The 26,939-nt window shown below is 46.3% G+C and overlaps 1 protein-coding gene across 1 annotated transcript in view; it reads right to left on the bottom strand.

The window, feature by feature from the left end:
- Positions 1 to 26,939, bottom strand: part of LRP1 (LDL receptor related protein 1) — a 111,967-nt gene that overhangs the window by 67,981 nt on the left and 17,047 nt on the right. The window contains exons 5-13 of the mRNA XM_020990096.2: positions 25,668 to 25,796; positions 24,328 to 24,591; positions 11,452 to 11,614; positions 11,069 to 11,291; positions 9,703 to 9,892; positions 8,825 to 8,968; positions 7,559 to 7,795; positions 2,336 to 2,516; positions 944 to 1,166 (exon numbers count right to left, since the gene is read on the bottom strand). Of these exons, the coding sequence (XP_020845755.1) occupies positions 944 to 1,166; positions 2,336 to 2,516; positions 7,559 to 7,795; positions 8,825 to 8,968; positions 9,703 to 9,892; positions 11,069 to 11,291; positions 11,452 to 11,614; positions 24,328 to 24,591; positions 25,668 to 25,796 (1,754 nt within the window). The remainder of the gene's footprint in view (positions 1 to 943; positions 1,167 to 2,335; positions 2,517 to 7,558; positions 7,796 to 8,824; positions 8,969 to 9,702; positions 9,893 to 11,068; positions 11,292 to 11,451; positions 11,615 to 24,327; positions 24,592 to 25,667; positions 25,797 to 26,939) is intronic.

The following is a 26,939-nucleotide window of genomic DNA, read 5'->3' as shown; positions in this document are numbered from 1 at the left end:
CATAGACAACATAGTCCCAACACTACTCAATACAGTCCTGGGGAGTTCCAGTAAGAATGAGAGCACCTGTCGATGGCCCTGTTGGGGTGTGTGTGTGTGTGTGTGTGTGTGTGTGTGTGTGTGTGTGTGTGTTTTGTTTCGGTGAGGCAATCTGGGTTAAGTGACTTGCCCAAGGTCACACAGCTAGTAAGTGTCTGAGTCCACATTTTAACTCAGATCTTCCTGACTCCAGGTCCAGTGCTCTATCCACTTGGTCATCTAGCTGCTCATTCATGTCCTACCTGGAGGTTATTACTGCTTTCACTCACTGATACCCATCATCGTGTTCCACTCCCCCCATCCTCATCCCCAACCAATCCTAGGCTCATCTCCTTCCCTTCTTCCCCTTCTCAGTTCCCTCATAAAATCCTTGGAACAAATGTAGACAGTTAAGTAAAACAAATTCCCACATTGACTACGTCCAGAATTTATATGTTTCATTATACACCCTGAGTGCATCACTTCTATGTTGGGAGGTGGGTAGCACGCTTTGTCCTGAATCCTCCTTGTATTTTGTTTTCTATATCTATGTCTTTGGTATAGGTCCTATCTTCTCCATTAGACTGGGGAGATCCGCTCTCCAAGATAGGGTCACATCTCATCCCTGGATATAAGTGTAGATGAGGGGCTGACCTATATCAGTAGAAGGAGTTTCCGCACTGATAATTCCCCACACTTTTAAACTCAGAGTTCTAAGCCAAAAAACCCCCCAAACCAACCAACAAACAAAAAACTGGCTGAAACACCCTGTCCCTTGGCAATGCCCTCTTTTTTTTCTCCTAATGGCCTGGGCTGGAAGCTAGGATATCTGCCTCCTTCTTTTGTAAGTCCCACGCCAGTTACTGGCACAGTCAGGATGCAGACACCCAGCAACATAAAGACACATGCATACAGATAGCCCCACCTTTCGGTCAGTGCCATTGAGTAGGACGGTCTCAATTCGGTCGTAGAAGGCATCTACCCAATAAAGGCGTCCAGCAGGGATGTCTAGGCTCAGGCCATTGGGCCACAGCACCGTCTTGGATGTCACAAAGACATCCCGGTGGGAACCATCCATCCAGGCTCGCTCCAGTCGCCCCCGGCGGCTGTCTTTGGGGTCTTCCTCCCAGTCTGTCCAATACATCCACCTGTTGTCAACAAAGGGTCAAAGCCGAGCCCTTCAGCCTCCTGTTTCCACCAGTCTTGACACCCTAGGATCTTGCTATTCTACCCTCTGGCCCATATATTGAAGGACTCTCCTGGCTCTTCATACTATTTTCCCCTAAAACCCTACTTCTGACCACCATAAAATGGACTCTTTTCTCCTTCTCTCTGGGATAATTCTTACATGTTATACCCCTCCATACAGACTCCTTCCCCCCACTTCAGCCTTTGTTCTGGTATTTGCTGCCTCAGCTGCTAGGCACTGTGTTTGAATTTCCCCAATACCTGGTTTCCTCCCCTTCCCCTGTTCCTGTTCTCCATCCCATTCTTTTTTTAAAATTTAATTAACTTATTTATTTTTAGTTTTCAACATTCACTTTCACAAGATTTTGAGTTCCAAATTTTCTCCCCATCTCGTCCCTCCCCCACCCCAAAATGGCATGCATTCTGAACACCCCTTACCCTAATCTGCCCTCCCTTCTATCACCTCCCCTTCTCTTATCCCCTTCCCCTTCTATTTTCCTGTAGGGCAGAATAGATTTCTATACCCCATTGCCTGTATATCTTATTTCCCAGTTGCGTGTGAAAATACTTTTTTAAACATGTGTTTTTAAAACTATGGGTTCCAAATTTTCTCCCTTCATCCCTCCCCACCCACCCTCATTGAGAAGACAAGCAACTCAATACGGGTTATACATGTGTAGTCATGCAAAACACTTCCACGGTAGTCATATTGTGAAAAACTAACTATATTTCCCTTCATCCTATCACGCCCTCCTTTTATTCTATTCTCTCTTTTGACCCTGTCCCTCCTCAGAAGTGTTTGCTTCTGATAACCCCCTCCCCTAATCTGCCCTCCCCTTTATCATCTCCCTGCTCTCTTATCCCCTTCCCCCCTATTTTCCTGTAGAGTAAAGTAGATTTCCACACCCAATTGAGTGTGTATGTTATTCCCTCCTTAAGCCAAATCCGATGAGAATAAGACTCACTCATTCCCTCTCACCTTCCCCCACTTCTCCTCCATTGTAAAAGCATTTTCTTGTCTGTTTTATTCTCCATCCCATTCTTGCCATGTGTTCCCCCCTGCTACATGTACTTTGGGTTTTGCTCTGGCCTTAGTTTTCCATAATCTCATGAACCCCTGGGAACTTACCCGTTTAGTGGGTCTACCACGATGGCTCTGGGATGAGTCATCTTGCCCTCAATTAGTGTTTTACGGGTCTGAGCTGCCTTCTCCAGCCTTGCCACACTGATGGTCTTCTTGGGCCCATCATCAGTCCAGTACAAATTGTCTCCCATCCAATCCACAGCTACACCTTCCACATTATGAATACCTAGGGTGGGGTAGGAGGAAGCCAGGAGAGGAAGCAGGACAGGAACCTTTAACCAACAACATGATTTTACCTTTCCCACTGCCATTCAGCCTCTTCTAGCCCTCCAAGACAAGCATACACTGCAACCACCAAGAGTTTAGAGACAGTCTAGTACAACTATCTCATTTTACAAATAGTGAAACTGAGGTACAAGTGAGTTAATTGGCAGAGCCAGCTCTTCTGACTCCTAGGCCAGTGCTTCCTTTTTCCATGGCACCAGACACCCTCACATAGACTCTTCTGTGCTGAGGACAAGGAATGGTTGGGGGTGGGGAGGGTAGTGTGTGGTAAAAGAGTAGAAAGTTGTTTCATGTGTTTATGTGCATCTGTATCAAAGAGCATGTTCTCATGATATTGCATATGGCAGCCAGTGGACATGGTGGATGCTGCTTGGGTCTCAAGTTAATGAATGTGCTTAAACCTACGCTGAAATGTATGGCCAAATAAACATATGCATGTGCAGATATCTCCAAGGTACAACGTACAAAGATTTGACTGTACAAGATGAATAAATAGGAAAGCGATATTTTCATCTGACAAAAGGATTTATCCCAAGTCTCTTTTAATCACAGAATTTTAGAGTTGAAAGAGATCTCAGGGGCCATCCAATCCAACTCATCCCTAGCTGAGAATCTCCACCACAATATCTCCAACAAATGGCCATTCAACATCAATTAAAGATCTCCAGTGAAGGAAAATCCATTACTTTACATAGCAACTCTTTCTACTTTCAGACAATTAGAACTAATTGTGGGGGGGTGTTTCCTTATATCAACCCCAAATCAGCCTCTCTGAGATTTCTACCCATTTCTCTCCAACACAGAAATCTTAGCTTTTATATCATTCAGTGTCCCCAGTCCCTGTTCTTTGGGTCCAAGAAAATGGAAACCAACTCAGATGACATGATTCAGACAAGGAAGTGTTTGAATGCATTTGTCAGAGAGTGGCTTCAGAGACTACAGGGAGGTTTTTGTGATCTACTGGTAAATCATGATCGGTATACACCCCAGATTGGTATACACCACACCCTAGAACATGCTACCTCCTGTCTCCTGACTGTGCTCCTTGACTCCCCAGAACATACTTCTTTCTGTTTGTGCCTGCTGTGAGACAGACTTCCCCAAATCTCACAGGACACACCATACCATCTGGTCAGAAACTTGTCTGGTCAAGAAGTTGAAGGACAACTTTGAATCTTTTAATCATCTGCTTTTCTTATTGGCCTTTTCCCATCTATTGTATTTTGCCTAGACTCAGTTCTTTACTAGTTAGCATACTCCCAGTATGCTATCCTTATCCCTATTCCAGTAATACTGAACTCCTGACTAGTGAAGAATAGCCCCAGTTATCCCATTATTTATCCATCCATCTGTCCGTCCGTCTATCTATCTAGCTGTCCGTCCGTCTATCTATTTAGCTGTCTGTCTATCTGTCTGTCTGTCTCTCTCTCTCTCTCTCTCTCTCTCTATCTATCTATGTATTTATCCATCCATCCCACTGTGCCCTTTGGAATTCCTGTTCCATAACTAGCTATTTTCCTCTCATCTTAAATGTCTTCTCTTGTTCCTTCCATCTTCTATCGCTCCCTGAGGTCTGGTTCCTTTCTGATAACAGTGAAACTTTCCTGAAACTCTGGACACCCTTTCCAGTACTGACTGTACTTTCTCTCACCTCTTAATTCATTGTTTTCAGTGGGGAATCAGCATTCACTCCTTGCTTTCCATTACCACTTTCAGACTTTCTCTCTACTGCCATCATTCAGCAGCCTCTACTTTGGAGTTAACACTATCCTCATTTATCACCTAATCCAGATCCTGGTGGTCAACCCCTAGGATATTCATCCTCCTTCCTTAATGAGTTTAGTGACTGGGTCAAAGTTTTCGTCTCCATCCCAGTTTCTACCTTCATACTAGGAGATTTCAACTTACATACTGAGGTTTCCTCAGATACCCTGACCTCCTAGTTCTTCAAACCACTCAATTAACTGCCATGACCTAAACCTTTACTCCAACTCAGCTACACACAATGATGGTCATACCCACAACCTTTCTAATTCCATGCTCTTGAATTCCAAAATCTCTTTATCTAATCTTAATCTTTTATCATTCTATCTCTCCCCATGTCTTAAAACTCCTCACCTTGCTTTTTCCCTCTTATTGCCATCTCCAGTCCCTTTAACCCTCAGATGGACTCTTCTAGTCTATCATCCCTGCACACTCTTCCCTTCCCAATTTCTCCCACTGAACCATTTCTATTCTCCACTATGCTCTAGCTTCAAGTCCCTTGCCCTTTTGACCTACTGATGACTGTGTATTGCCAAACCTGTATTACTCTGACCATCTTCCTCTTTTACTCCTACTCACATGCTGGTGAACAGGGCTGGAGGAAGTCACAAATCATGCTGACTAGGTCCATTGCAAATTTATGTTAACTAATCTCAATATGCCACTAACTGTAGCAAGGAAATACTTTGACTTTTCCCTAATTAATTCTCCATCTCACTTACCACTGCGGTTGTTACAAATCTCAATTCTTTTCAAACCTCTCAAAGCACTCCTTCCCTTTCTACCCACTCCATGAGTACCTCATATATCAACCAAAAAGTTTAAAACCATTCACCCAGAGTTTCCCTTTTCCCCCTTCTTCTTATCCTATACCTCTCTGACATCCTTCCCAAATGTCCTCAACTTTATTCTCATCTCTGATAAAGATGTACCCCTTCTTAACAAGGCCAACCCTTGTATGTATACCTTTGATTCCATTGCCTCCCATCTTCTCTAGCAGATTTCCCTACTATCCATCATCTCTCTCTCTATCTCTCCAGTCTTTAATCACTCCCTATCTACTGGTTCTTCTTAATCCCCTCTCAATAGATCTGATTATCTCCAATAGCGGCCATCCTCTATCTTTCTTCTTCTCCTCAGCTAAACTCCTTGAAAGAGCCACCTACACTGTATGCCTCTACTTACTCTCACTGGATTCTAAACCCTCTTCCATATGGCTTCTGACATTACCATCCAAATGAGACTCCCCTCTCTAAAGTTACCAATGATCTCTCAACTGACACATCTAATTGCCTGTCCCTCAGTCTTTATCCTTGACCACTCTGTGGCACAGGACATGGTTTATCATTTTCTTCTCCTGCATGGTCCTTCCATGATAATGCTCTCTCTTTGTTGATTTCCTACCTATTAGATCACTTCCCCTGTTAGATCTTTATCTATGTCATACCCATTAAATGTAATTGTCTCTAAGGCTCCGCCTGGGACCTCTTTTATCTCTACCTTATCTCCTTTGGGGAACTCATCATCTCTCATTTCTACATATCCAGCCCTAGTCAATCTCTCTCTCTCTCTCTCTCTCTCTCTCTCTCTCTCTCTCTCTCTCTCTCTCTCTCTCTCTCTCTGTGTCTCTCTCTCTCTCTCTGTTTCTGTCTGTCTGTCTCTCAAGCTTTGGTTCACCAATTGCCTACTGAATATTTCGAATTGTATCCTACCTCAAACTCAACATGTTCAGAATAGAACAGATCATCTTTCCCCAAATCTATGCCTTTTGTGAATTTCCCTGCCTTCTTAGTCACCTGGGTGTCATCCTCAACACCTTACACTCACTCATTCCATAAACCAAATCAGTCGCTAAATCTTATTCTATTTACCTTCACAGCATCTTTCACATACATCTCCTTCTCTCCATTCATATAGCAACTTCCTTGGTTTAGGCTTCCATCACCTCTTGCTAAGGCTTTTGCAATAGCATTCCAATTGGTCTGAATCAAGTCTCTCTAATCTAATTTATCCAAACAGCTGTCAAAGTGATTTTTCTTAAAGTGTATGACAACCCCAACTAAATAAACTCTAAGGATTCTTGATTATTCTAGGATCCAATATAAACTTCTGGGTCATTTCAAGCTTACTACCTGGCCCCACCCTATCTTTCCAGTCTTCTCACACATTACTCCCCTTCACCCAAGCCAAGCCGGCCAAATTGCTGCTCCTTACAAATGATACCTCCTCTCCCATCTCAGGGCCTAGGAGGCTTTCTCTCCTCATCTCAGGCTCTCAGAACCCCTGGCTTCCTTCAAGGCTCAGCTCCAATGCCCCCTTATTCAGGAGGCCTCTTCCCCCTCTGAGGTTTCCTCCCATCTATTCTCTACTTATTTATAGACATGGGGTCTCTCTCATTAGGATGCAAGCTCCTTGAGGGCAGGAAGTGGTTTTGCATTTTCTTTCCTATCTCTAGCACTTAGCAGAGTGCCTGGCATGTAGTAAATGCTTGCTGATTGCAAACTGTGTGATTACATCCATCCCATTTCACCATTTTCTTTCTGGATTACTGATGGGCCAGAAGGGGATATAAGGATATAAAGGGATATAAAGTTGCAAGCTCAGGAACCCAGTCACCCCTAGAGAATAATCAGAAACGAAGGCATTGTGCCAATAAACTGGAAATAGAAGTCAAGGAGGAAATGGGATTCAATTTACAAAAGCATGACTCACTTTGGTACTTGCCCCAGCGTAAAGCGAGGGCTACCTATGCTCATTTTGGCAGGAAGCCCCACCACTTCACAGGAACACATGACTGCTCTGCCCCGCTCCCCTTGCCCCAATGCTAGTGTGAGTGGTCCCTAGGCATAATTTCAGGCTGTGATGCCTGAAAGCTCAGAGCTTTCTCTCTGGTGAGCCAAAGAGAAAGAAGTCTGGGACTCTTCCAGGGGATCCCAAGACCTGCATGCACTGTCCTACAACCATCGCTCTAGCTCTGCACTGCTCAACAAGGAAGGGGGTCTGCTGTCTCTCCCCCTACCTCTATAGCATCAACCCACCCAGACAAGGCTTCTTCTTTTTATCATTCCCCCAAATCTCCATGCTTTCCATCATCCAGTCAGAGGATGACTCTCTGGTGCTGAGAAATCTCTAAGAAAAGAAACACTCCAGGGCTCTCACTGTGGGTGTTAAGTCTCCTCAAGATGTGCTGGCCATTCGTCTCACTTTAGAGACCCTTACCATCCTTGATTATGGTTTCCCGCTCAGTGCCATCGATCTTCTGACGGCCAATGAGGTAGCTGGTGGTATCGGCAAAATAGATGAAGCCCGTCTCTGCATGGAAATCCAATGCCCGGGGGTTCATGAGATTTTCTATTGGGATCATGTGCTCATCAGGGACCTTGGCACTCATGTCCATGCCTCGGATGATACCTGGCCGGCCCTTCCCATACACCAGGAACAGCTCATGCTCTGGTTCTGCAGAGGAAGGGAGAACAAGTAATAAGACATCCTCAGCCACCATCCCACTTCAGGGACTACAGCCTGAGAATGGGACCAGCGGAGATGAAAAAAGAAGAGGTTGTGGCTCCTAGAATATACTGGGGAGTGAGGAAAGGAGGGACGAGTTTGGGGTTATAAAGACACATGTGTCTCTCACCTGGGTATCCTGAACCAACATCTTGCACCTTTTCTTCCTTTCCTCCTCCCCCCTCCTACCATCCTCAGAATGCAAGAGAGAGAGAAAAGAGAGAGAGAGAGGAAGAGAGGACGAGGAAAAGAAGAAGAAGGAAGAAGAAGAAGAAGAAGGAAGAAGAATAGAAGGAGGAGGGGAAGGGGAGAGGGAGGAAGGAAGGAAAAGAGAGAGAGAAGGAGAAGAAGAAGGAAGAGGAGGGGAGAATGAAGGAGGGAGAGAGAAAGAGAGAGATGAGAGAGAGAGACAGAGACAGAGAGACAGAGATTTGCTGATCACTGACCCCAGGGAAAGGAAGGAGTTAAAATGGGGTGGTGAGGAATGGTGTAGGACATAGCATATATGGAGAAAATGGGCAGAAGTTAAGTGGCCACAGCTCAAATGTACAAAAATCACTGATCTCAAATGAATAGGAGACAAGCCAGCCTACACTTTCTTCTCTCTTCCTACAAGGAAGCTGGACTAGAGCAGCAGGGCCCTAGAACAGATGGGCAGAGACCGAACCCTGATGCCTACACAAATACCCTCCAAACCCAGACCCGGGGCAGGCATGTACAGCCTGCCCCGTCATCTCACCTCCAGCCCTGCTTTTTTCCTCTGCTCTGTTGCCTTCTTTTAGCATCTTATTTTTACTGCAATTTTGTTTTACATTGCCCTCTTTTCCAAAAATATCCCTCCCATTCTCCCCTTCCCACTAAGCCATCCCTTGTAGCAAAGATTTTTAAAAGAGAGAGAGAGAGAAAAAAAAAGTTGGTTCAGCAAAACCAGCCAAAAGGTCACATGTACGTGCATACACGGTTGTGCCTATCACTCACTTTTGCAAGACTTCCCATCACTGCCCAGACTGAAGCCTGAACGACAGCGGCAGGTCCGGGCTTTGTGACTGTTGGCTAGAAGGCAGATGTCTGAGCAGCCTCCTGGCTTCCCGTACTGGTCATTCTCACAGGCGTGGCTCCTCACTGCAGGGGGAGGGGAAAAAAAGGTCAGGGGGACACTGCCTGCCTTCCACGGCCCTGTCCCCAGATTTGAGAACCTTTTCCTCCCTTAGTTCACCAGTCCCTCATCTCCCCCTCTATGGGGATGAGAAACTCTGAGTCTCCCTTATCTGACCTTGAGTTGGTGCTCTGGTGAGTGCCTCCAAGGCTAGAGGCCAAGGCCTTCCTGGGGACAGAGGAAGGAATGCATCTCCTACCTACCAGAGACCTGGGTTTGGGTAGCAGCCCTGTCACGTACTAGCTGGGGGACCTCTTCACGAGAAACTTCACTTTTTGTTTTTGGTTTTTTTGGAGGCAATTGGGGTTAAACGACTTGCCCAGGGTCACAGCTAGTAAGTGTCTAAGGCCACATTTGAACTCAGGTCCTCTCGACTCCAGGGCCAGTACTCTATCCACTGCACCACCTAGCTGCCCTGACCCTTAACCTTTCTAAAAGTTTTTAAACTTCTTTTTAGCCTCAATTTCCTCCTCTACAAAATGGGTACAACATTGCTTGCATCATCTATTCTATTTCATGGGGCTTTTGTGAGTAAAGTGTTACATGAACCATGAAGTATTATAAATGTGAGTTATCATTATTATTGCTATCATTAATACATGGGTTTGTGGAGGCAGGGGGCCCTCAGGAGGCCACACAGTGGGACCAGTGATTCTGGAAGACAAAGGGTGTTTTTCTGAGAGCTGAAGGTCTCTCTTACCTCGGGGCTGGCGCCGCTGGTGATAAATATGGAGGGCCCCTCCCTTGTCCACCCGAGTGACCACCTGGTATTCTGTGCTGTTGAATCGATTCACTCGGATGACACTAGTTTTCTGCTGTGAGTTGGCATTGTCTGAATTGGTGGCATAGAGATAGTTCTCAAACACAGTCAGGCCATACAGGTGCTCAATCTAGGGGGGAGACGCAGGAAGGGGAAAAATTGATGTGAAATAGAAGGAATGAGGACGCCAAATACTTCTCCTTTCCCCCGCCTCCTTCCAACTTCCACCCAGCTAGGTTCGGGATACCCCAAATACCATTTAGAAAGCCTGGGACCTTGTGCAAATCATGGGACCTATCTGTGTTTCATTTTCCTCACTTGTAAAATATTGGCTTGTTTGTTTCATAGGATTATTGTGAAGATCAAACAGAGAGAGAAAAGGACAGGGATAAGGATTAGATCCTGTGATTTTATTGGTATAGGGAACTCTCAGATGAGGAAACTCTCTGCCAGTGCAAGTCAGTGCTTTTTCTGTATTTACCTTCTCTATTTATTGTCTTAGCCGTCTAGACAGCAATGAGAGTTTAAAGGGACCTACCCCAAATCACATAAGCAGTGTGTATGAGAGGGAGAATTTAAACTCAGGTCTTCCTGCCTTTGACAATCTACCCTCCATGTCATACTGGCTTAAATAGATGGTAGTATTATTATCAGAGGGAGGCCATACCCAAGGCTTCTCAACCTGCCCTCTGGCCCAAAAGTTCTTAACCTGGGGCATATAAATTTGTTTTAAAATATAGATTATATTTTATTGTATTTATATATATATATATACACACACACAATATATTGTAATGCACATGTTAATGTATAAACAATATAATATAAAGTAATAAAATAAATAATATAATATAAATAAAATATATTTTAAAATTCTATATTTCAATATAATTGGTTTCATTTGTGATCCTATGTATTTTATTTATGAATTTAGAAAAATGACTCTGAGAAAGGGTCCACAGGCTTCACCAGACTGCCAAAGGCATACAAGACTCATAAAAGGTTAAGAATCTATCAGCTCTAAACTTCCTTGGGATGATGGTTTCTCTCCTCAACAGGATACCCCAAGATGACAATTCCTGCTCCTCAGCCAGGATACCAGGAGATGATGACTCCCTCTTGCTTCTAACCAGAGTACTGTGGGATGACTGGTCTCTCCTTCCCAACTAGATGCTGTGGTATATGGCCTCAGGTACTCAACCAGAATGCTCTAGGGTGATGATCTCCCCTTCCCTTATCAGCATGGCCTAGGAAGATTCTGAGCTGGGAAAGGACATAGAAATCATCCCCACTCCCCAGTCCTCACCAGGATGCCTTGAATGATGGTCTGCCGACCCTTGCCCTCGTAGTCCACCACCTCGATATAGTCCAGGTAGGCATCAGCCCAGTACACAAGCCGGCTGACCAGGTCCAAAGTGATACCGTGGGGAAACACGATCTTACTATCCACCAGCTTGGTTCGGTTCTGCCCATCCATGTCACAGCGCTCCACCTTTGGGATCTGCCCATAGTCCGTGAAGAACACCTTCCTGTGAGTGGGTGATATGTGATATTGAGGGGGTTTCCCATTAGGTGTAAGTTCCCCCCTCCACCCCTGATTCTCTGGCTTCCTTGCCAATATCAGGGTAAAGGAAGGGATGGGTTCCTCATGCCTGGCATCCCTTGTGCCCACCCTACGACCCCTCTCACCCCATGGCAGGGTCAAGAGCAATGCCTTTGGGATTGTAGAGCTCTACATCCAGCAGAGTAACACAGGTGTCTCCATTCCGGTTGCACACAAAGATTCTGTCATCAATGTCATCCACAAAATAGAAGTTGCCTGTCAGCCAGTCGATGGCCATCTGCTCCACATCTGGGTGGAGTAAGAACAGATTTGGTGAGGAGGAACCCACCTTGAACAAGGCAGCACCCTCCATTCCTTTACATAAACCTTTCCCTAGATGACTTCCTCCCCAGGCGTCTGATTCCTAACTGCCTTTTGTGACCCAACTGGTCTCACCTCTTCCACTAAGTTTCCTCTGACCATGCCGACCCAAAGCACTCTTTCTCCCTTCTCACGTCCTACTAATCTTCTCATACATCACCTATACTTCTTTGTGCTGTGAGCTATCTTTTTGTATCAGCCTTGTGTCCTCAAGAGATATTGAGAAACTGGCTTTCATACCAAGTTCCCAAAGTGAGGGAACTTCCCTAGAATCCAGGCACATAAGTACTTCATTTATGGACTGCTTCAGGGTTGGCTAAGTGCTTTGCATGTTATCTCATCTGATTCGTACAACAACCCTATGAGGTAGGTACTATTATTATACCCACTTTACAGATAAGGAAACTGAGGTTGGCAGAGGATAAGCGGCCTGCTCAGGTTCACACAACTATTAAGTGACTGGGGCAAGATTTGAGTTCAGGGCTTCCTGACTCCAAGTCTAGCATTCTGTCCCATATGTCATCTAGCTGCCTTACCAATGTTAGTTGACTGGCAAGTACCTCATCTCACCATACCCATCCTTCTATTTACAGTTCTCTTCTACTTGTCCTTGATCCTATTTCTTCAAAGACCCAAGGCCTTGGGGCTGAGATAAGCCAGGGGCATCTGGAGCCCCTGGGTAGCTGTGGGTCAACAGGTAACCAACCAAGAAGGATGGCAACCTGGGGGAGACCTAAGGCAGAGGACTCAGATATATGGGCTCCTATACTCCAAATGAAGGAAATACATGCTTCGAGAAGAGATGAGAGAGGGCAAAAGACGTCATGAAAAAGGGAAGTCGGTAAAAAAATGGAAGGTGACAAGAAGTTAAAGAGAGAGATTGTGCCAGCGAAAAGGTCTGTCTCAGACAAATTCACGTGCGAGGGTAGAGACACTGATGCAAGTTTCTATTGACTGATTCTCCTGTCTTTACATATATTGCCCAAGCACGTGAACTAGGCCCTCTGGGGAAATCGTTAGGTCATCAAAAGGTCTGTGAGCTTAACCCCAAAGTTCACTTTCACATCATCTCTCTTCCATTCACATGGAGCAGTCCTCCTTGGAACTTATTATCCATCTGTCCTTAGCTAGAATAGAGGAATGGCTGAACACATGTGATATGTGAATGTAATGGAAATGAAATATTACTTATTATTAAGAAGTGATGGATATGAAGAATTCAGAAAAAGCCTGAGAAGACACATGAAATGATGTAACAAAACCAAGAAGACAACATACCCAATGACTAGAACAATGTAAGTGGAAAGACAAAAATAAATGAATTATAATCAACAAAAGAAGACATTAGAAAATTAACTTCTCTCCCTCTGAAGAGGCTGGGGACTATGGCCATGAAATTGCAAGGATTGTCAGACTCTGTGGTTAGGCTGCTTACTTTTGCTGAACTATTTTTTCCTCTCTATTTCTTTTTTATTTTTCAGCTTCAGAAATGGCTCACTGGGTGGAGGAGAGGGGGAGGGATATCGATAGACATTTAAAAAAATACTCCCTAATCCCACTCAACAACTTATTCAGGAAATCTGTCCTGGACCTCTAGATCTAGGTGCAAGGAGTTAATAGTTTTTGATTTCTCTTTCCCTCCCCTCTTCCCCAGACAGAGGGGTTGCCCGCCCATAGGAACTTGGGGGTGTGGACCAGAAGGGACAAGAACATGGTTCCCTAGGAATTTGGCTGAGTTCTGACACTGACTCACAGTCACAGGACTTGGGCTGGTAGAGGAAGGAGGAGTGTGTGGAGGTGGGAAGGGGGAGGTACAGAAACAGCTGGAGATGGGGCTAAGGAGAGAGCAAACTCCAGGCCAATCCCAAATTATCCTTCTTAGGGAGCCCCTGCTCCTCCACCCAAGAAAAAACACTAGGGAACAGAGGAAGACAAAGTCTACGAGATGGGCAAATGGGAAGAGTCTACCTGAGGAATTTTTAACCTTTTTTTTTGTTGTTTCCTGGACCCCTTCAGCAATCTGGGAAAAGCTATGAACCCCTTCTCAGAATTAAGTTTTTACGTGCATAAAATAAAATACAGAAGATTTCAAAGGAAAACAATTATATTGAAATGCACTTATCAAAATATTTATTTTTTAAAAACCCTAGTTCACAATTCCCAGCCTAAGAATTCCTAATCTACCCACTTCTCCCTAAATCTGAACTATTTCGGCTCTGCCCCTCTCTTCCAAGAGTCTCTATAGCTCCCAATCCAGAAGGGCTCTGCCTTTTAGGCTAGTATTGTTCCTGATCTCTGACAAGGCCACAGGTGTTGGGAGGCCAGACTTTTCCAAGGGGGATAAAGAACCTGAGGGGTTCAGGTAAATTATATTATATTCTCCCCCAAAAAGAATGCTTGTATAGATTAAAAAGGAAAGACTTAAAGGAGAAAATATATCCCTGAAACTCAAATGTAGCTTGGTATACAGGGAAGACAGACGTGCAATCTCACCTTTTGCCTTTGGGGTGAGTGGTGGAGGGGAAATATGACAGGGGGGTGGGTGAGCAGAGGAGAGGAGTATATATTTGTATAAATATAGGACTCAGAGGGCAGCTAGGTGGCACAGTGGATCGAGCTCTGGCCTTGAAGTCAGGAGGACATGTGTTCAGATCCAGTCTCAGACACGTGATACTTATTAGCTGTGTGACCCTGGGAAAGTCACTTAACCCCGATTGCCTCACCAAAAACCCCCAAATAAATAAATATAGGACTCAGAATGTTAGGGTTGGGTTTTTTTTTGGTAGTAACAGGGCCATTTAATTACCCTTTCCCCCCAAAATGTAATAATAGTTAACATTTATAAAGCACTTTAAAGTTTATGAAGCACTTTAGATATAATATCTCATCTTACCCATACAACAACCTTGGGAGAGATTATTATCCACATTTTACAGAAGAGGAAACTGAGACTGACCGAGTCTAAATGACTTGCCCAGGATGACACAGCTAGTAAGTGACTGAGGACAAATTGAAACTTGGGACTTCCTGACTCCCAGTTCGGCATGACCCATCATAAGAGAAAAACTTGTTTCAGAGAACTAGAAGGAAGCCCCCCCCGCTTCCTATTCCAGATTTTTGGACTCTCTCTTGTGACTACCTCCCTTTGGTACCTTGACCTCCTCAATACTACAAAATCTAAAAACTTGAAAGCTCTCTCCTCATCTCCTCCTCCACCCTAAATTAGGGATGGGAAGACAGAGATGGAGAGAGGAGGGGAGATGCATGGGTCTACTCCACCTGGCATCTCCCATCCCTCCAAAGCAGGCCGAGCAGGCCTGGGGAGGAACCGGGTGGAGCCAGGGTCCCTAGCCAGAGTCCCTTTCAGTACTTGCACAATCAAAGCTGAAAATTTGTCTGCAAAGCCTTTTGTTATTAATGATGCACACTGATGATTTCCCTTTCTCTCTTAAATTCCATGTTCCTTCAGTCCACTCAGAGAAGACTGAGGAGCACTGGGAGGGGAATTCCCATGTATTCCCCTACCTTCACTGGTTTCCAACTACATTTAGCTCTTTGCAGTGGTGGCATGTGTGTGCATGTGTGTATGGATGCATGCCTCTAAGCACATGTATGTGTGACCTCAGGGTCTTGGCCTGTGTCTGGAAGGGATATGGGCCCAGAAGCCCCAAGTACCCTGCAAACCTACAGACGGTGCTTTTAATCCCTGATGGAAAGGATATTCCTCTCTTTTCCACCAGGGCCCTCATCTCTCCCTGCTTATTCTAGGAGGGGATGCCTCTTCTCCTCTCTCTGGGGCATGAATCTCTCAACCTCTGCCGGATCCCAAAGAACCAGAAAGTTGGGGAGCTTGGAACTGAACAATAGCCGAGCAGCCTCTGAGGGAGGGTCTCACTAATATGATCAAGGGGTATGAGGAGCAGAGGCCACAGTGGAGTGATGATGTAAGGGACTTTCAGTTCCAGGCCTCAAAATAAGTTTGGGTTTTGTGTTTATCGTTTCTGGGTACCACCCTTCCCTCCCTCCTCATCAGAGGACCATCCAATGTTCCCCTCCCCCTCCAGATTGCCATTGCTTCTTAGATGTTCAACATCTACTTCCCCAAATGATTGTTCCCTTCCAAAAAGCACCCATTCCTCCCCTTTCCAAGATAGATGCCTCCCCCACATATTAGAGCTGGTGTTCAGGTCTAGGAGTTGGAAGTTACCCCCAAAAGAAGGGTCTTTCACTGGACAGAGACTTTATCCCATCTAAGAGAGCTCTCTGCCCCCAAAAGAACAGAGGGTATTTAACCCCCTACCCAGGCATCAGTTTCCTCATCTGTAAAATTATCTTTAATGACCTCTAACATCTCTTCCAACTCTATGATCATATTTAGGGGGATACCATCTATCACACAGTCACAGTATCTGTGGGATGAGCATGTGATGGTATTGATCGTCATTCTGCTCTATCTGGTTGTTTGACCAGGCCCAGCTGCTCGGGGGCTAGGATTCGGTTTTCTCCGTCTCCTTCAGACCCTGGAATCCCCTTTCTCCAGTGTTTTAACTTCAGCCCCAGAGGGGTCAGGGTCGGGGGGACATTCAGCCAGGCCTAGGACAACCTGGGAGCTTTGTTTTTATTTCACCCTGGAAGTTAAGTACTAGAAGACATAAGAAGGAAGCAAAGGGGTTGTATGGGGAGCACCTTTGAGAACTAACTAGAAGAGATTTGGTGGGATTATGGTTTGCCTACGCACACAGGGATAGAACTGGCTGGGTCTGGTGGTGGGGTGTGTGTGTGGTGTGTGTGTGTATATCTATATAGATGGGGGGAGGGGTGGGCAGAGATATCCTTAGCTCTCAACAGAAAACCTCTAACCCAGACACAGTTCTCTCACCACCCACTTCCTCTCAGCTCACTTCTCCTTCCAAGTTGGTCCTTCTAGAGTGAATGATTGTCAGATTCTGGTACCTTCCCCCTGCTTTGTGGACCCGATGAATATTTCATCTTTCTCTGCTTTCCCAGTGTCAGAGAAGACCTAGCCCCCTTTTGCTAAATTTTGCCTTAGAGTTTCCTTTACTATTGGGAAAGCCATTCTACCTTCTAATCATCCCCACCCCTCTTGCTCCAGTCTAAAAATGGGGGGGGAGAGGCAGGGCAGAGAGAGGCAACCTCACTGAGACAGCAGGGGAGTCAAGGGCCAGGAGCTGGATCCGTGCCAGGGAGACAGGGCCAGCCCTGACTGGGCCAGAGGGAGAAACACGCGCAAGAGCTGCTAAATTATTATAGGAAACTCAGAGTCAACAGGGAGAGTTAAAGTAAAACATCAACTCCAGGAAATGGAGACCGAGGCCGAGGGAGCAGAGCACCCCTCCAACACGCTCACTAGCTGCCCCCCAGAGACTCCTGAAAGGGCCCAGAATGTAGACGAGAGCCAGAGGGGGTGGGGGCTGGAGAGCCCAGCTAGAAGAAGCTCAGGGATAGCAGCCCACTGTCTGCTGGGGGCACCAGGAGAGGGACAGGGAACATCACTGGCTCAGTGGCGGCTGCTTTTCTCCAAGTCCCCCTCCTCCCCAAGTCCCTATCCCATTTCCTGTTGTGATTTTAAAATATGAAAACAAAGACAGAGAGAGAGAGGAGAAAGAAGAAGAAAAGGAGAGGAGAGAGAGAGAGAGAGAGGAGAGAGAGAAGAGAGGAGAAGAGAGAGAGAGGAGGAGAAGAGAGAGAGAGAGGAGAGAGAGAAAAGAGGAGAAGAGAGAGAGAGGAGGAGAAGAGAGAGAGAGGAGAGAGAAGAGAGGAGAGAGAGAGAGAGGAGGAGAGAGAGGACAGAGAAGGAGAAAGAGAGGAGAAGAGAGAGAGAAGAGAAAGAGATAGAGAGAAGAGAGGAGAAGAGAGAGAGAGGAGAGAGAGAAGAGAGGAAAAAGAGAGAGAGGACAGAGGAGAGAGAGAGAGAGAGAGAGAGAGGAGAGAGAGAAGAGAGGGAGAAGAGAGAGGAGGAGAAGAAGAGAGAGAGAGAGAGAGAGAGAGAGAGAGAGAGAGAGAGAGAGAGAAGAAGAAGAAAAGGAGAGGAGAAGAGAGAGAAGAGAGGAGAAGAGAGAGAGAAAGGAGAACAGAGAGAGAGGAGAGAGAAGAGAGAGAGGAGGAGAAGAGAGAGAGAGAGGGGGAGAGAGAGAGAGAGAGGAGAGAGAGAAGAGAGGAGAAGAGAGAAAGGAGAACAGAGAGAGAGGAGAGAGAGAGGAGAAGAAGAGAGAGAGAGGAGAGAAGGACAGAGAAGGAGAGAGAGAGGAAGAGAGAGAGAAGAGAAAGAGATAGAGAGAAGAGAGGAGAAGAGAGAGAGAGGGGAAGAAGAAAAAGAAGAAGAGAGAAAAGGAGAAGAGAGAGAGAGGAGGGGGAGAAGAGAGAGAGAGGAGGGGGAGAAGACAGAGAGAGGAGACAGAAGAGAGGAGAAGAGAGAGAGAAGAGGAAAGAGAGAGAGGACAGAGAGAGGAGAGAGAGAGAGGAGGGGGAGAAGACAGAGAGAGGAGAGAGAAGAGAGGAGAAAGAGAGAGGAGAGAGAGAGAAGAGAGGAGAAGAGAGAGAAAGGAGGAGAAGAGAGAGACAGGAGGAGGAGAGAGAGAGAGGAGAGAGGAGAAGAGAGAGAGGAGAAGAGAGAGAGAGGAGAGAGAGAAGAGAGGAAAAAAGAGGACAGAGGAGAGAGAGAAGAGAGAGAGAGAGAGAGAGAGAGAGAGAGAGAGAGAGAGAGAGAGAGAGAGAGAGAGAGAGAGAGAGAGAGGAAAAGAGTTAAGGGGCCCACCAGCTGGACCTGTGGACCCATTTCACAATCCAGCAGACTACAGCCTTGGGAGGGGGCTCTTCCCACCCCCACCCCCAGCCCTGGCCAGCCCAAGCCACCAGCAGAGGGCCTCATTTCCCACTACATACATGGCTGGGTCCAGTTCTATCCTCAAACTGCAAATTGCCAAGTCATTTTAGCTAATCCCTGCCCCTTTCCAGGACTCTGGCTCCAACCCCAGGGACTCAACACACACACAAAAGGACCATGGAGATGCTAAATACCAGCTCCCCCCCTCTCCTTTCCAAGTCCAGGCTCAGACTCCTAGTGTCCACCCTCACTCCCTCCTGCTGTCCACCCTCATCCCCTCCTGCGGCAGTATAAGCTCATTTTCTGGCCACAGGAAAGATTTAACCTAGAGGGGATGCAAGGCAAAGCAGCTTTGACCAGGAAATTCAGGGCCAAATGGGGGAGGAAGGACTGAGCTTTGATTTTAACACCAAGTGTTGCCAACCATCCCCTCCCCCTTAGCAAATGGTCCTCCTTGACAGACGGGTAAAGAGTCAGGGCTGTGTCTGGTAGTACTTGGGGGAGGATTATGGTGCTAGATCCAGGAAAGCAGAGGCCGGGGACTCCTTGGGGGCAGTGGCATGTAGGCTTCTCCAGATCACCTTGAGTGGCATCATGGCCTGGTGGATGCATACAGGGCTGGCCTTGAAATCAAGAAAATATGGATCTGAATCTCATCTCACATACTTACAAGCATTGTGACCTTGAGCAAATCATTTTAAGCCTTTCTGGGACGCTTTCATTTTAAGCGTCTCAGTTCTCCTTATCTATAAAATGGGAGGGGGAGAGGTTTAGATTCAATGACCTCTAGGTCATCTCCCAGATGTGCATGGAGTATTTCAGCATTGCATCTCCAGTGTTTTGCATGCTTTAGAAATATTTATTAACTTTAAATGAAAGATTGGGTATCTGGGATTGAAATATTGATCTCACATGCAATTCTGCAGGGGGTGGGTGGATAGATATGGTGATTTCCAGCTCTAACAACCTGTGGTTTCATTGTTCTACAAAATCTTACTGAACAAAGTCTGTTTCTCCTAGTCAAATACTGCAATTGGAGACTTTTTGGAAATCTACCCTCAGCACACGTAGAAGGGGGCACTTCACGTCAGGGGTTCACAGGTTGAGAGGGAGGATTAAGCTCCAAAAGAAATCAAACTTCCCCAAAGAGCCAATAAAAGAGATAAATGTGTCAACATGGATTGGGGCATACTCTCAGTCCTCAAACTAGGTCAGAAACTATTCTCCTCTTTGAAGGGACATAGGCTTTAGAAGGAAGGGGTTGAGAAGAGTGGCACAAACAGAAGAAAGGGAAGAAATCTTACAATTTCTCTGAGAGGAGAAAAGAGGAGAGGACCTCCCTTCCCCTCAAAGGCATTTCCCCGCCTTCCGTCCCCCAATCTCCACACACACCCAAGCCCTCTCTCCTGCAGCCCTGCTTCATCACGTCAAGAGCTTTGGAGAGCTCGGTGAGGCCAGAGCCCAAAGTAGGGGCCGCTTTTTGACTCAGGTGACATGAGTGTTTACATGTGCCGACCCAGACACATGGACCCCAACTATAGCACCACTCCCTGCCCCCAAGGGAACACAGGCAGTGGGGGGAAATATTAACTCCTTGTCTCCTTTCTATACATTTCTGGAGTATTTTAACTTCCCTACCATAGTGTTTTCCTTAGGACCCACCGGAGGCAGGGAATTAGTGACATGCTACCCTCTCCTTCCCTTTATTTCTAGAGAACGGGGCAGGACAGTAAAGTGGTCACAGAGCTAGCAACTCCCGGGGGCTCCCTGTCTCTCGTGATTAATACACAAAATCTCAGACAGATCTCTCTAACGTGCTGTCCCCCTCTGGCTTCCTCAAACCCAGAGAGTACAGGAAGATATGGGCCCTATCACTACACAAATACCCCATCCTGGGTCAAGGGACCATTTGAGCAAAAGAACCCAGCTGTTGCAAAGGGAGGTTGGGGGTGGAGAAGAGTTGCCTAATTTCCTCTTTATTCCCTCTCAAAGATTGAGTTACACTCCCTGTTATCCCCCTCCCAAAGAAGGTGAAGGGACAGGATTGTGTTTCTTCACCCCAGCCACCAAGGGCTAAACTAGAAAGGAGCAGGAATTTCTTGGGAAGAAGGATGAATTGGGGGGAAGGGGGTTTGATAGCAGTACAGACAGGGGACATTGGCAGAGGGGCCATAATTAGTCTTCACAGTGAGAAGCAAACAACCATTTGGGGGCGATAGGCAGACACTCAGGCGGCATTGGTGTGTATGTTTATGTGACTGGGAGGTGCGTACCCGGGGCAGGTAACTGGGGTAAGAGGAGACTTTGTGCCCTCGTAGGCACTCTTTGAGAGGACCTGGGAAAGATTTCTATAACCTAGTCTGATTGTCCCCACACACACCATTTCACCCAACCCCCGAAACCCCTGTGTTCCTTCTACTTTCCTGGACTCTGCACCCAAATGGGGCCCTAATGAAATAATGAGTAGGCAGGATCTGTTTGCCAAACGAGGTGGGGCTGGTTAAGGCTGTTTCCTGTTTCTCAGGAGGCAGGGAAGAGGAGGACAGGACCCAGCCAGGGTAACCTCCCCCTTCTCATGGGGGCACCCACCCTTCCCCTAGGGCTGGGGAGGGAACTGCAGGAGTGGAGTTTGCCCAGACCCGCCTAAATGAGGCCCAAGGAGTCTGGGTAGGGGAGTGGGGGGAATGAAACTCTTGGGGATCGAGAGCCCCATATCTCCTCCCTTTCTCCCCAGTGATACCATCTGGAAGATGGTGGCTTTACTACTTCCCAAATCCAAGGTATACGGGGAAGAGTCACACCTTAGGGTTATTTGTTCCTTGGGGTCAATGAGTCCCTTTGGAAGGCTTATCCCCCTAACCAATGGACCCCCACGATGAGTAGGTCCCCTGGGGCTAGTATGCAAACAGAGCCTCAGGAAAGGGTCAGGGCCAAATGCCCAGGTAGTAGTCACCCTTCCTAGAGAGGTCTAAGAGGCAGAGGGATAGCAGAGACATCTCAAGAGTATTGCTTTTACTTTCTACTCTGTTTTGGGCTATTGCTGGGCTAATTAATTCAAGAGGCATAGTTTCAGATACTTCTCCCTCCATAAAGGTCATCCTATCCTTTGCCTTGCTTCTTGGTCTCAGTTCACCAAGTTGGAGGTCTCTTCAAGGAAGCAGATGGCAAAGCCATACTTACCTCAGGAAGTCTCCTCTCAGACCTCACTCCTCCCCTCTCCCTATCCTCCCCTCCTCTTTTTCTCTTCTCAGTAGGAACAGGGAATTTAGTCTCTGAAAGATTTGGGGGGATCTTCCCCCTCTCTGACACATGAACAAAGGCCCCAAAGTCTTCTTTTGTTTGGTTAGGCAATGGGGTGAATGAAAGCACCCAGGTCAATTAGTGACCAAGCCCTGATTCTTGTTTGAAGATGGTGGATTGTTTTTAAGAAAAATATTTTTTAAAATATAAAACTGCTTCAAGGAAGGGCCTGTTATCAAGCACTGACCCCTCCTCTTCTGCTCCTTCTTTTTAGACAAGCCCTCTTCTCTCAAAGTTGTGCAAACCAGCCTAGCCCTGCCCAAGCCAGCCTAGACTCAGTGCCTGGAGCCTTCCCCTACAATCATAACACATGGGAAAGGGAAGATCCGGGACATTCTAAAGAAAGGACCTCTTAAACACTAGTGCAAAAAGAGTCATCACTTTCCCTTTCCCTAGTTCCTTACTGCAACATATCCCCCCTGCAAAGACACCATAACATCCTCAAACCCACTCCACCCTGGTGAGAAGCCTTGAGGTCATCCCATTCCTCTTCTCCACCTCTGAATCCCAGGGCCTCGCGGATGGAAAGGTCAATTGTCTCATTCCTCCTCCTTGTGTGCCCAGGCTGAAATAGTCAGCAAAGATTCCTGACAACCCAAGTTCAAATTCTGGCTTCTTCAGCTGTACAGGCTACAGTAGATTGGGGGTTCTTAACCTTTTGTGTGTCATTGGCCTCTTTGAAACTGGTGAAACCTTCTCCGAAATGTTTTTAAATGCATAAAATAAAATAGATGGGATTACAAAGGAAACCAATTACAGTGAAATAATTACCCAAAAAATATTCGTGGACCATTAGATGGTCTTTAAAGTTCCTTCTAGAGGCAGCTAGGTGCAGCAGCGGATAGACGTGTCGCCTTGGGCAAGTCACTTAACCCCACTGACTAGACAAAAAAAAAAAAAAAGACTAAAGCTCCTTCTAGTTCCAAACACTACAATCCTGATATTATCCAAGAAAGATGTCCCTGATCAACTGGGTCTCTGTGATCATAGGGAAATCCTCTCTGAGAGCTAACAGCCCTGTCTACCTCCCTCAGGTCTTTTAAAATTTATTTCTTGTAACTTTCATTGGCATAGAGATCTATCTCCTGATGAGAAATTCCTTCTGTCAACTAGCACCTGCTCTTCAACTGCTATTCCTAGAGTGGTACCCAGGGCACTGAAGATTAAGTGACTTGTCCAGGGTCATTCACCTATTATGTAGCAGAGGCAGGATTTGAACCTAGGTTTCCCTGCCTTGAAGGTCAGCTCTGTACTCCCTCAGCTCTTTAGAAGGTTGAGATATATCCTCATCCTCATCTTCTGGAGATGCTTTCTTAGGTCCCCTCTCAGCCTTTTCTTGGAATTTCCCTACCTCCTGTAACTTCTTCCTATAATGGGCTAAGTGGTATCTTCTACAGCCTATTGCATCCATAGCCCTAGGCATATACAAAGCTATCATCTCATTCAATCCCCTGCCTTCAGCCAAAACAGATAACATACGAGTTGTCCTGTTCAAATCTCTGACTCTGAGTCAGGCAGGTATAATTCAAACCATAATCTCATATCCATATCAGACAAGAGCCATTCCATTCAGAGACACCTCGCCTCTAGAGCAAATAGAAGCCATTCCCTCCATCCCTTGTTTATAAACCACACTGGAATTAGCTTTTACAATCCCACATTGACACACCAGACAGGAGTCACTCCTTCCAATCCTATGCTTTCACATCAAACATAAATCATCCTATCCATCTTCCACTGTCTTCATATTAGACTAAGGAGTCATCCCATCCAATCCCCTGCCTCCACATCAAATACATGTCATCCCATCCATTCTCCCTTGTCTTTATATCAGACAGGGGTCAATCCATCCATCCTCCACTGTCCCCATACCAGACAGGAGTCATCCCATCCAATCCCCTGCCTCCACATCAAATACATGTCATCCCATCCATTCTCCCTTGTCTACATACTAGACAGGAAGCATGCTATCCAACCCCCAGCAACCAAATCAAATACAAGTGGTCCCATCCATCCTCCTTTGTCTCCATGCTGGACAATGATCACACCACCCCTTCCCCTCCTCCTCCCCCCATGTCTACACCAAATAGAGTCATTCCATCCATCCTCACCATCTCCTACTAGATAGGAATCACTGACCTCCATATCAAACATGAATCATACCCATTCTCTTTTATCTCCATGACAGACAAGAGTCTTCCTATTCAGTCTCATGCCAGAAAACTGGACAGGAAGACCACCATTCATCCCCTTGTTTCATCACCAGATAGGAATCATCCCATCCAATCCCTTGCTTCCACAGCAAACATGAATTATCCCATCCATCCTCATGTTTCCAAGCTTGGATAGGAGTCATCACATTTGTTCTCTCAACAAACCATAAGGAATCATTCTGTCCAACCTCTTGCTTCTGCACAAGTCAGGCAATGACTGCCTTTCCTACACCTGAATTATTACTGACAGGCAATCTGGGCTACTTTAGGGGGTGGTGACTCACGGTGTAGACTGAGAGAAATGTTGATTGAATATTCCTCCACAAAGCCCTTGAGGCCAGGCATTCGGGCACACTTCAGCAAGGTCTGGGCAGCACTGTCCCCTACGTGCACCCAGCACACAGTTTCATTGGCATAACTGAAGTCCATGGCTGTAGTCTGGCGGGTGCCTGTGGGTGTAATGGTGGGCACTGGCACCCCACTCAGATATGTGGCCAAGATGTTTTGGGAGTTGGCGATCAGTAACACAGCAGGGCGGTCTACTGGCTCTGGGAAAGAGAGGAGGAAAGGAGAGTCAAGGAGGACCCATATCAACTCTGAGCTCGAAGGGGGACGGGGGAGGAAAAAGAAAGAGCTTTGGTGAAAATGGAGAGAGAAACATGACCTAAGATCCTTGGGACACTGACAATTATATGAATCTTAAAGACATCAGTTAATACTTGAATATCTCTCACACACACACACACACACACACACACACACACACATGCATGCTCGCATGCATGCAAGCACTGCGCTGGGGAGAGGTAAAAAAGAAAGAGACCTGTCCATACCCATCAGCTCCGGTGAGAGGGAAAGGGAGCCCCTCCCACCAGATCTACAAAAGAAGAAGAGGGAACATGCCTTCCCCTTCACATACATATACACTTACCTGCTGTCTGGGCAAAGAAGGGCCTTGAAGAGGCAATTCCCCTTCTCTGTCTCTCCATCTCCCACCACTACATGCATGCATACATACATACATACATACATACATACATACATATATACATACATATATTACACACACATACATACATACTCCAGCTCTGGGAAAAGGAAGATTAGGGTCAGAAAGTGACCTTGTTTCATCTCTGGGGAGACCCAAGTGTAAAGAGAGACATTCCCCTAACACACATATGTGTATGTATATATATGTGTGTGTGTACACACACACACACACACACACACACACCAGCTTCTGGATAAAAGAAGGTTAGTGAGAGGGTGGCTTTCCTCCTCTTCTCTTCATATAGCTCTGAGTACAGGAGAATTAAGGAAGTAGGTCCCCTCTGCCACAAGGGCACACACAAACAAATATACACACAACACACTCATACACACACACACACACACACACACACATACCCCAACTCTAAGCAAGAGAAGGTGAATAAGAAGTAGGATCAGGAAAGAGGATCCCCCCACCTCCACCCCAACATAAACAGCAGCTGTGAGAAATGGAGGAAGGGAAAGAAGGCCCCATCACTACCAGTACCACACCATCTGGCCTAAGACCAAGAAGAACCAAAGCCAGACTGTAATCGGACTCAGTGTCCAGATTGGTCCTTCTGCACAAACATACCATTCTTGGCCTTGCAGGAGCGGTTGTCAGGTTGTAGCAGGTAACCCTCCACACAGCTACAGGTAAAGGCTCCATCAGTGTTGGTGCACACCTGACTGCATGTGCCATACACTGAACACTCATCAAAGTCTTTGGGGAGAAAAGACACAGTTAGATCCACCAGTCACTGACCTTCATCTGCCCCCACACCCTAGCCCAGAAACCAAGAGATCCCATGAAAGGTATCACTTTCCTTACTCTCCTCCAGGAAGCTTCCTTAAACCCTGAGCCGAAGGAAATTCCTTCCCCCTTCAAGCACACCTTTTTACTACTCTTCCAACAATTTAATCCATTAAATATTCATTAAGTGCTTACTCAGATATGCAGAGCAATGTAGGAGGCAAAGGGGAGGTATAAAACTTAAGTAAGATGGGGTCTCTGCCCTCATGGAGTTAGCAGGTAGGCAGCAGTAGGGACATATGTAGCACACAGCATAAGCAGCCACATCTTTCTCTGTTGAGCACCTTCTCCTCAGGTAAACCCTCTCCTCCTCTCAGTTTTTAATGACATTGCTCTCTCCAGGTTCTCCATTCCTTGTCAGTCTCCCTGGCTTATCATCCATCCACATCATGCCCCTTAATAGTGAGTGTAATCCCAAGCTCTGTCCTGGGCCCTCTTTTCTTCTCTCTCTGTCAGTGACCTCATCAGTTCCCAGGAGCTCACCTCTCATTTCTATGCAGCTGACTCCCCAAACCACGGTCGGGGATCGAGGCCACAGGTAGGGTCCCCACCCCTGCTCCAATCTATAGAGCCAGCTCAAGTTTTTCCTTTTAAACCTTAGTCCTTCATCAGCACTCCTGCCAGCAAACTCAAAACGTCCATAGACATCTCAAATTCAAAATGTCCAAACCCGCAATAATCACCTTTTCCCCAACCACTACCCACCCTGGACTTTTATGCCTATTAATACTATCTTCCCAATCTTCCAGATTTACAACTACGAATCATCCTCATTCCCCTTCACTTCATCTTGTCAACATTACCTTTGTATCACCTCACACAGCCTTCTCTTCATCATTTCCTTCTCTCCACTTATTTGGTCACCACCTAAAGTCAAGTCCTCATCCCCTTTCATCTGGACTCTCACAATGGCTTCCAAACTGTTATCTCTATCTCAAGTTATCTCTCCTTTCTAAAGTGATATGCCCCCAGATCTTACCATTTAACTCCTCTGCTCCATAAAGTGGTTGGCTATTACCTCCAGGATCAAATACAAACTTCTCTGGTATTTAA

This window comes from Phascolarctos cinereus, unplaced genomic scaffold (genome assembly GCF_003287225.1).
Source record: "Phascolarctos cinereus isolate Bilbo 61053 unplaced genomic scaffold, phaCin_HiC Scaffold_1;HRSCAF=81, whole genome shotgun sequence".
Classification (NCBI taxonomy): Eukaryota; Metazoa; Chordata; class Mammalia; order Diprotodontia; family Phascolarctidae; genus Phascolarctos; species Phascolarctos cinereus.
Note: the sequence above shows the minus strand (reverse complement) of the source record. Positions and strands in the feature narration are given on the sequence as shown.